This window comes from Malaclemys terrapin, chromosome 4 (genome assembly GCF_027887155.1).
Source record: "Malaclemys terrapin pileata isolate rMalTer1 chromosome 4, rMalTer1.hap1, whole genome shotgun sequence".
Taxonomy (NCBI): Eukaryota; Metazoa; Chordata; order Testudines; family Emydidae; genus Malaclemys; species Malaclemys terrapin.
The window spans coordinates 41783104-41794095 of NC_071508.1; the positions used below are offsets into that span (position 1 = coordinate 41783104).

General features: G+C 44.7%; 1 protein-coding gene across 1 annotated transcript; it reads left to right on the forward strand.

The window, feature by feature from the left end:
* Window positions 1–5926: 5926 nt before the first annotated feature.
* On the forward strand, window positions 5927–8431 carry LOC128837008 (late histone H2A.1-like). The gene is made up of 2 exons (XM_054027804.1): window positions 5927–5975; window positions 7908–8431. Exon 2 carries the CDS (start codon window positions 7920–7922, stop codon window positions 8319–8321), a length of 402 nt encoding a protein of 133 aa, XP_053883779.1. The 5' UTR covers window positions 5927–5975; window positions 7908–7919; the 3' UTR covers window positions 8322–8431.
* The last annotated feature ends 2561 nt before the right edge of the window (window positions 8432–10992 follow it).

Sequence of the window (10992 nt, forward strand, 5' to 3'; positions counted from 1 at the left end):
TTATGACCACCTCTGTTCCAGGACTGGTGTATGGCTAAATAAAACAAGTTACAATAAGAAAATATGCAGATTCTGTGTCGCCAATTTCTCCCGCAGTGGGAAGCCAACCTGCAGGATCCTAACACCTGCCACCAACTAGAAGAAAGGTGACAATACATGATGTATTGAAACTATTTATACAATTGTATATTGGTTATTCCTCTATCTACGAGGGCCATGATAGTTCTATACTCCTAACTATAATAACAAGGGGATGGATTTTCACTGGTATTGTAAATAAGCTATAACCAGCCAGAAATGTAACAATTGCCACTATCCTGCACCCCAGCTGCTTGAGGGTTATAGCAGAGATTGAGCCCAAGTTCACCTGATCGCCCCCCATAGAACAAGACCCTACCACTAGAGTTAAGAGAATCTCCATTAGCTGTAACCAATATCAAGCTTCTAATGCACAGACAAGTGGTTCCATTTCCATCCAGTAGATAGCAGTGGCACACTAGCGTAGAGTGACCAGATGTCCCGATTTTATAGGGACAGTCCCGATTTTGGGGTCTTTTTCTTATATAGGCTCCTATTACCCCTCACCCCCGTCCCGATTTTTCACACTTGCTGTCTGGTTACCCTACGCTAGCGTGTACGTTACCAGGTGGAAGTGGTCAATGCCTAAGAGGCCATAAACTTATCTGTCCCATACGATGTGTAGGTACGTAGAGCCCCCAAGCTCTGTTGAGACCTCTAGGCACTAGTGTAATACTAAATAATAAAAGGTGGGTTAGTGACAAATTCAGTTTGGGGAACATTTTCAAAGAGCGTCCTTTTTCTTATGCCTAGAAGAGAATGTTAGGTACAAGGGTGGTGGGCTTGGTGCCAGAGACCGTCTCATAAGCTCCCAACAATGCCAGCCCTTTGAATCTGGGCTCATCTTGTTTCCAGGTGAAGTGAGAAAACACCATAGCGTGAGGCTGGATATTTTGCCTCTGACTCTCATGTGGCTCTTGCTGTATTTCAGCCAGAATCCCAAGCAGCTAAAGCATGGGGGGAGAAGGAAAACACACACATACCTCACCCCAGTGCTATTTCCCAGTGATTTAGCCGCTGTATTTTGCCCTCATGTTGTGGTTCTCTAGAGGGGAGATGTGTTGTAAAGGCTAACGCCATGTGGCTGGGCTATGACAGCCTGATGTATAAGGGGGTGAATGCATGACCCTGCAGTTACAAGCAAACTGCACTTTTCCAGCTGCCAGTGAGGGACCGAGCAACTCAACAGCCTCTCCCTGAAGCACAAAAGCCCCCAGTGACAGAGTGACTTAGGGACCCCTGTCTCAGCCACCATTTTACTGTTAGTTTCCTGGCTGCATCCCCAGCTGCTGAAAACCTACACAGCTCCATTGACTTCAATGGAGTTATACCACTGTATACCTGCTGAGGGTCTGGTCCTCTGTTAGCTGAGCACCCATGCCCTTGAAAGCTCCCATGGTTTGACTGCCTTTCAGGATCTGAGATCATTGTTCTAGGCTAATAGTCACAAATACCACTCTATATATTTTCTGGCCCTAGGTTATGAAGAGCCCTGTACAAAGTCCTCAGGCAGACCTCTGTAACCTGCATAGCATACAGGCAAACCTCTGCCCATATCAGTCCAAAGGCACCCAGACCCTTACAATTTGGCTGCCCTAGGTAATTGCCTGTGTGATAGAGGGCAGCCAGATTTTATGGTTTGCCTGTATGCTATGCCTACAGCCTCTGGAACGGAAGCTGAGACGTTTGCAGCTGGTGGAGTGATACAATGAGGTGGCTTTGACAACGGGTAAAGGGGTTGGCTCAGGACACTTGTCTCTGAGTCAGTGCAGGAATGTGGGGTCCCGCACATTCATCTTTAAAGGGGATAAGTCATGGTTTGGAACATTAGGCAGGGCAGACCCTATTGGGCTGTTAACCGATCCAGAGCCCCAGAAGTGTGGGGCAATTTATTGCTTCATGCATGGCACATGGTTGGGTGCCACCCTTGGGTCTAGTTTTAAATAATATTTTAAAAATCCCATGCAATTGACAAGAGTTAGACTTGTTTTTCATATTGCCCTGGCCAAATTCCAGCTTGGCTATTTACATTGTGTACCACACAGAAATTTCATCTGTCATTCAAATGGAGAAGTTATTAGTCACTTCCATTTCTAGCACAGGAAATGGGTTAAAGGGACTTTATCACATCCTAGCATTCAACACAGCTAGGCAACATTGTCATGCCAGACATTGTGAGGTGGCACTGGGGCTCTATGAGGCTGCACAGGCGGTGTAAGTGCTAGGGAGTGTTTCACACTGTGTATGCAAATACAGCTGGTTGGAAAATGGATTCTTTCTCTGCAAAATTTCAACTTTTGTAGGGGAAAAAACAAAACAAAAACAAAAAATACCTACCCCATACCTGCTGAAAACTGTAAGCTTTTTGGTTTTCTGCTGAAATATCTAAAATTTGGAGAGAAATAGACACTTTACACAACATCTCTAGTTTCACCAAAAACCCAGATTGTCATCAAAGAATGGAAGATTTTCTACCAGCCCAATTTGCAAGCTGTTACTAGAAGTTGCAGCACAAACGAATGAAAAAGGGGATGACCCTGATTTTGAGTGACACAAATGGTGATCTCCACCCAGAGCTGGTCCACCATCAAACTGGCTGCATTTTCCTGGTAGGGGAGTGACCCATGCGCACAACCTATAAGACATTTTGGGATCATAACACTAAAAATACTTTCTCCTTCAGGCTGGGAAATATATGTTGTCTCTTCTAAGAGTAAAAAGAACAGGAGTACTTGTGGCACCTTAGAGACTAACAAATTTATTTGAGCATAAGCTTTTGTGGGCTTCAGCCCACTTCTTCGGGTGCATAGAATGGAACACACAGAAAGAAGATATTTATACGTACAGAGAACATGAAAAGGTGGGAGTAGCCATACCAACTGTAAGAGGCCAATCAATTGAGATGAGCTATCATCAGCAGGAGAAAAAAAACCTTTGAAGTGATAATCGAGATGACCCATAGAGAGAAGCATGAGGAGAAAATACAGTAGCTCCAGTGAATAGACAAGGTTACACAAAGTTTTGTACATTGGCAAGAGGAATTTAAGAGTGTTCGGCTTCTTCCAGTTTAATAATCTGATGATTAAAAAGTGGATTATCCTGACAGTGTCCCTCTGAGAAACCAAACCAGAGATTAAGAAAATGCCCCAGGTTTTAAATTTAAAACTAGAACTTTCCCATGGGACAAAGATCATCATCCCGAAGGTTTTGGACATTTTGTTCTCTTCCGCTGATAAAAATGATGCGTGAGGGATGCAGTCTAAGCAACCCCATCTTGGGAGTTTGGGAAATGGTGGGGAGTAGAGAACTGTATTTACTACACTAATGTGAAACAGTGCAAACACTGTCCCATGGTCCCTGATTGCCCAATGCCTGCACCTGACACAGTCACTTCCACCTGTGCAAAGCGGGTGTCACAGAGTATCATTCTGACATAGCAACATTCTACCTCCCTATCACACTCACTCTGTCCCGGGGGTGAGTGGAGTGGAGACTCAGGCCCCGGATATACTGATAGGCACTATGGTAGTAGATTCAGTCCTCTCACTCAGAAGTCAATATATAATTATTTAGAGAGTGCTGTTAGGTAGACATAGCTCTTAAAAAATAATCCTGCCGAAAGCATCTTAAATCTAAGCTCCCATTCCTGCAAATACCTTCATTCATGTGATTAGTCCCTCTGCAGTCAGTGGGACTAGTCATGTGAGTAAAGTTATACATATAGAATCATAGAAATGTAGGGGGACCTCAAGAGGTCACCTAGTCCAGCTCCCTTTCTGAGTCAGAACCAAGTAAACCTAGAGCATCCCTGATCATTGTTTGTCTAATCTGTTCTTAGAAACCTCCAGGGACAGGAAGATCACAGCCTCCCTTGATAACCTGTTCCAGTGTTATACCAATAGAATAAAAACCAGCAGGATCTTATTAAGAGGGATAAGGCAAGGATGCCACATTTATTGTAAATATAATGATAAAGCAAAAGATAAAAGTAAACAATGTTGTTTGACCACTTATTCCTATCACTACTTATTCCTTATACACACACACACACATATAGATAGATAGATTTATTCACACAATCATTCATTTAAGTTCTGTAAAGGTGTTATAGTTACCAGCCTAGAAGTTGCTCATGCCAAATTACTGGCCAGGTATCTTGGTCATGAGGATGGAGCCGAGTCTGTGTCAGGTGCACCTGATGCTCCTGGAGGTTGGCAGCAGAACCAGAGACTCAAAGTCATCAGTCTTGAGAGTCCATTCTTATAGGATTTAATTCCTATGTTAGTCTATGGGAGCTGTTTCATTCTGCTGTTGCTGACTCAATCAGCAGATGGCACATTCCTGGGAACATTCTTGGGCACATTCCTGGTGACTCCAAACTGTTCAAAGTTTGTGTTTCTCATCCTTCCAGGTGATGAGGTGGATCCCAGTTTACCCTCCGGGGGTTCTAGTGTTCCACTTGACACATTCTTCGGCCGATGGATACTCCCTTTCTAGGCTGGCACCTCCCTAACCATTCATGTACATTAAGCATTCATCAGCATACATTACATATCTTAACCATATTTTAATTTACTGTCTCCACCACTTTTGGGGTGTGTGCTAATTCATTTGAGACTCCCGGCCCTTTAATCACAGAGGGTGGGGGTCTGTCCTAGGAGCCATTGAATGAAGTGAAAGTCACTTAACGGCTTATAGTGTTTGTTTACATTGTATCAATTACTTCAAGAACAAAGTCAATTAACTTATTTGTAAGTTTTACATTAGTAATAAAGTCTGTTTCACAGGATAGATATAGTCAATGGTTTCTACAGACAATAGCTTACATGTTTTAACAGAATACCCAAGAGATTTTTGTACTTGATGAAACTGTTGGATTTTAAAGTGTGGGGGACAAATTATGAGGGGGTCACTGTCACTTGGGGGAATCACTGTTAGTACCTTCTTTAATATCCCTACACCAGTACTTAACTGTACATATAGTTAGAAAGCCTTGCCTACTCTCTAACCTAATAGGTCAGGTTTTCTAAACCTTTTATTATTTTTGTTGCTGTCTTCTGGACCCTCTTCAAACATCCACATCTTTCTCAAAGTCTGGCCCCCAAAACTTGATGCAATGCTGCAGCTGAGGCCTCAACAGTGCTGAGCAGTGCAGGACAATTACCTGCTGTGTCTTAGATACAACACTCCCATTCGCCTTTTTTTGGCCATGATATCACATTGTTGGCTCATATTCAATCTGTGATCCACTATAACCCCCAGATCCTTTTTGGCAGTACTACCTCCCAGACAGTTATTCCCCATTTTTTATTTGTGCATTTGATTTATCCTTCCTAGGTATAGTACTTTGCATTTGTCTTTATTTAATTTCATCTTGTTGATTTCAGACCAATTCTCCAATTTGCCACAGTTATTTTGAATTCTAATCCCGTCCTCCAAAGTTCTTGCAATGCCTCCTAGCTTGGTGTTATCTGTATGTTTTATAAACGTACTCTCCAACCCATTGTCCAAGTCATTAGGAAAAATATTGAATAGTACCACACCCAGGACAGACCCTTGCAAGACCCCACTAGATACATTCTCACAGTTTGACAGCAAACCATTGACAACTTCTTCTTTCCCAATCAGCAAATTGACCAGCTCAGTCTGGGTTTTTTTAATATTTTCCTCTACTTACCATCTCCCTTTACCTCTCCTAGAGTTGAGGGGGGGTAGGGGGGAAAAGATGAATGGGTAGTCAGTAATCCAGGTGCTGGTGACTAAGTATTATGGAAGTGGAGCTAATGAGGCACTTAGTGCTGAGAAAGTTAAAAAGGACCAGCTGAAAGCTACCTCCTGAAACATTTGTTGGCTCAGACAACAGGCTACTGGAAGGAAATGGTGTGAAAACCTTAGAGGTGACATATTGACTTACTCTTGTCTTTTCTTTAGTTCTTTTGCATGAAGAAATTGTGTTCTCTAGGGAGAAGATTTCTGTCCTGGGGTAGTATGATGTTGGGAGGGATTTAATAAGCAACAGGAAAGCCATCAAGAAAAGGATTTGTAAGGTGAAAAGCTACTGCTGTGGATTGCTGTAATATTCTTTGTTGCCAAAGGGAGCAGGCATAGCATTCTTCCCTAAACTCTGACTTGGGATATGGCTGTCAAACTCCTGCTAGAGAGAATGCTGTTAGCATAGTTCTGCTGGCTCAGACAGAACTTCACCTCGACACTAGTGAACCAGTAAAAGTGTGGTCTGTGTAAAGGTGAGTATGTATGGTGGCTGGTGAGATGGTACTATGTGCTTGCTAACTGAACAGCTATCTTGAACTGAGTCTGCACTTCAGGCTTATGCTCTTATGTTGAGTGCCTAACTAAGTGGTGTGGCTTCTTTCTTTCTTTCTTTCTTTCACCTTCAACTAACTCTTTAAACCCAGTGAGCTCTGTATAGGCAATTCCTCTAATAACCTGTAATTCTGGGTGCTGCTTATGAGTGCTCCGAGTGAGCTGCTCAAATCCATCCAAATCTGAAATTTTCACCTTGGTTCATAGCGGGCATGCTCCATGGCTTAACATAGGCGTTCAGAGTTCCCGCCCCCCCCCCCCCCCCCACACACACACAAATTGTTACCCATCTTTATCCTATAACTAGTTACTACAGAAGATATCATATCAACAAGGCTCTGGGGGCTTTCAAATTCCAAGGTGTAGGGTGAGACCATGGTTTTGCATATTCAGTCTTACAGTGCCCCCTCAACCAGGTGTTATGCTGATTAGTGGCTCCTAATGTCTGTCTCTGGCAATGTAAGAGCCCCAAACATAGGTCTCGAGCTCTGCTCCAAGGCAGTGTAATGAGTGGCACCCCCAGGTGTCACAAATAAGCCTTGGTGTGGTTCCACCTTGGTCATTGCTGGGTGCAGCAGCTGAAACCCCTGAAGCATCTGCCCCTTTCCCATAGCAAAAATAGCTACTGATCAAGAAAGATCAAAGGGGCAAGGGAACCTCTTCTCAGGCCATCTGCTGTAATCGAAAAGCCCTCCTTTCACAGATGGGTCAGCAAAAAGCACTAGAAGTCCCAGTCTACAACTCTCCAAGAGCACTGTGTGTGTCTGAACTAGACTTAAATATGGCTTGTCTGGCTAGTATGGCTATGGGATGGGGAGGGATGTAGGTTCTTGGTTTGTGGGGGAGGGAGGAAAAACAGATTAAAATCTACAGGAAGAGCCTAACCCCTCAGCTTTCCAAGCAGACTCTTCCACCCCTGTGGCTTTGTTGTCCCTACTGATAGCCTGTTTGCTCAGCCACATGGGAAACTGTCCCCAGCAAAGGGGAAGGCCTTCAAAGTATGAACTTCACAACCTATCTGGGCTCCTCTACAGGACGGTGGTGCAGTAGGTGTTCAGAGAAGCTGTGAAAAAGAAGGGTTGGGGCAGATAAACTATTCTCCCCTGCGAAGGGCACAGACCAGAAGAGCAATACCTGTTCCTTCACATACTGGACAATAGCTGGTACCCAGCCTTGGACACCAGAACTTCTCTAATGAAAGCTACTGCCCAGGACACTTACCCTTTAACTTCCTGTGCTACTGACCAAGGCTCTCACTTATTGCACAGGTTATGAGTTGTGACCAACCGATCCCATGGTGTACAACATCCTTCCTGCTTCCAAGGTGAAGAGTAATAGTAATTGTGCTGCTACATTGTTCTCCACCAACCATTTCACCATGTTTAGAGTGTTGGAATGTTGGTTTGTTCCTACTGGGGCTTCTATCTAGTTTAACACGCATGCTCCCAAGTTTCCTGTCTCTTGTGCCAATGCAGCACTGGGTGACGGTTCACTCTTTCTTCCAGCCTATTGACAGAATGTCTGGACACGGCAAGAGGAAGGCAAAGCCCTGGTCTTCAAGATCCCAGTCAAAGAGGGCTGGTTTGCAATTCCCCGTGAGCCGTGTCCACCGGTACCTGAAGAAGGGGCGCTATGCAGTGAGAATAAGCCCCAGTGCTGCAGTCTACCTGGCCTCTGTGCTACAGTACCTGAGTGCTGAAGTGCTGGAGGCAGCAGGGTATGTGACCCAGGCAAAGGGGTACCAACGCATCATGCCAAGGCATATCCTGCTGGGCATTAAGTGTGACGACGAACTGCATAAACTGTTCAACCATGTGACTATTCCCCAAGGAGGTGTCCCGCCCAGAATTGAGAAGCTGCTTCTGACCAAGAAAACCAATAAAAAGTCTGTGAGTAGAAAGAGAGCTGTCCCCTGCTAGTTCCCCTCCAGCTGCAGCTGAACCTGGAAATGAGGAGTGGGGTCTGGCTCACTGAGACTGGATTTCTGTGCTACAGGCTTCACTTGGTGCACTTGGTTTGTGTGTTGCTGCTAAAGAATATTTATTCAGATTGGTGATTTGTATAATCTTTGATATATGAAATACAAGTTTATTAGACTATCTGGCTCTTGTGAGTCCTATTTATGCAGTAGATTGTAATAAGGAATCCAGCTCTGGTCTGTATGATTTAGAGAAAAATGGTCTTGTGTCCTGGTCTAGTGCCTTAGCCACAGGAGATGTGGTTTCAGTCCTGATTCTGATACAGGCAGAGCCGTCCCTTAGGTATGGCAAATCGGGGCAACCGCTCTGGGCCCTGTAGGCCACCAATGTGATTGGCTGGTGCTGGGTGCAGGCGGTCCCAGACATGATGGATTGTCACTTCCGTACTGGGCCCCGCACCACCTACAGGGGCAGCCCTGGATACAGGCTTCATTGTGCTCTCTTGAACAAGTCATTTAGGCCCAGATCCTCAAAGGTATTTAGGCACCTCCCTCCCTAGAGCCTTAATCTCTGCCTTAGTTCCTCCCCTATAAAATAGGGATAATTATTCCTCTTTCTTGTCTACTTATCTAAGTGCCTTGTATAATGGGGCCCTAATATCAATTGTGGGCCTTCAGATGTTCCCATAATACAACCAGTAATAGGATCTGGAGGAAGGGAGGCCCTTGCAGAAAACTGGTATTTCCACAATCCTACAGCAGGGGAGTGGGGAGAAGGACCGTCTTGATACAAGGCAGGCAGAGAACAGAAATGTCTTTATGTGAGAGGTGTCATGGTGGTCTTGCCCCCTCAGCTAATGACATTAATGTGCTGTGAGCAAGGCTACCCCAAACCTAGGTGAGAATGTTCAATTGGCCCAGAATGAGGCACAACTCCTATGTCACCAGTGTAGAGTCTGAACTATGTGGTTACTGTCAGCGGGGAGTCTGGTGTGAGACTAGGTTGACTCCTCCCTGGGCCTTGTCCTAAGCATGTACTGAGGGTGTATTATCACTACCTGTTCAGTCTGCTGTATCCAAAGTGTCCTGGCTACCTCCAAACAGGAGAGGATCTGACCTTACCCAGGCACTGAAATATCTGTGTGCTCCTCTTTCCACTTGGACCTAGTGTAGCCCTTTTTTTTTTTTTTTTTTTATTCCCTTACTCTTCCCTTCTCCTTCAATTTCTTCATTTCATGCTCACTTCTGCTCTGGCCCCAGACTCTGACCTCCTCCCACAGTGCTCTCTGCTTTATCTCCACACTCTGTCCCTGCCCTCCTGTTCCTCATCCTTCTCCCCACCTTCCACCTAGCACTGTTCTGAAAGAAGTTGGGGACTATGGGTTCCCCCCACCCCCCTGCTACATGCACAGTGATTCCAATAGGTTGGACAGGAAGGGGACTCTCCCTGAATCAGGAAAGGAGGTGGGGGAACCTGGCTCTCCCAAGCTCTGTGCCCCCACCCAATCTAATTACAGTCCCACCCCCTTACTTTGACACGTGCATGCACTTAAAATCTTCCTCTTCCTTCCTAGTCACTTCTTCCTTACATTTTACTACCCCTTTGATCTGTGGATGGAGACGGCTCCCACCCTCAGTCTAGTGTCTGGCTGGAAGCTAGTCCTCCAAATATCATCTCATGGAGATACTATGTTGAAGAATGAATAGTGATGAAGTAAACCAACTGGATTTATTCTTTTACAAATCTAGGTAGGCCTTGATAAGCTAGTTGACTTGGGCCATTGCCTCAGATCAAGTGTAGTATGATGTCAAGGCTGATTCCACACTCTGCAGAAGGTAAGGGCCCACAAGGATTTTAAAAATTAATACTGGCCACTCCAGGCTGGTATTAAACTCCCAAGGTTACTGCTTTTTTCTGACCTTGGTTTGGTAAATACTGCCACTACCCAAATGCAAAACCCCTTTCAGATCCCAGGAAGGTGCACTTAGGAATTCCTTCCTGTGGGGTATCCTCAACGCGCACACACACACAGCTGAGAAAGAAAACAAAGGAAATTAGCTGTTGCCACCAGCTAATTTAACAACATGCACAAACGAATTAGGACAGCTAAAACCCAATCCTATTCTTAAAGGTAAATTTTATTAAAAAGAAAAAGAAAATACATTTGGAACTTAGGCTTTTGCTAGATTTTAAAAACAAAATAGCTAGCTTGAAGGTTCAGCTTAAAGGTTACTAGCACACAAACGCATCTGGTATTAGCATAGAGGAGTCCACAAGCCTTACAGAAAATAAGAGAGCAATCTAATTGTGTCTGTCTAAACATTCCCGGTCTCAGTGAATCCTTCTAGGTAGGGATGATGAATTTTCATACCTGGTCCAAACTTTACACAGCATTCCAGTTGCCCCCGTCTCTTCAGCCCAGAGAGAACAATAGAGAGACAAAGGGAAAACTTCCTTCCCATTTTAAAAAGTTCTAGCCTTCCCCTTGGCTCTCTTGCTCAGGTACCTACTCCCTTTTTCTTCATGAGCGGGACTTTTTAACCCTTTACAGGTAAAGCAAGCAGCCACCATGAGGGACTTTATGGCTGGCTGGGTGTTCATAAAAGGGAGCTCCTCTCCCCTCCCCCCCTTCATTTATCACCATTAATTTATTATTCCGCTCCTTGCTGGG

Coding starts and splice junctions, on each gene's coding strand:
- LOC128837008 (XM_054027804.1), top strand. CDS start 7,920: ATGTCTGGACACGGCAAGAGGAAGGCAAAGCCCTGGTCTTCAAGATCC.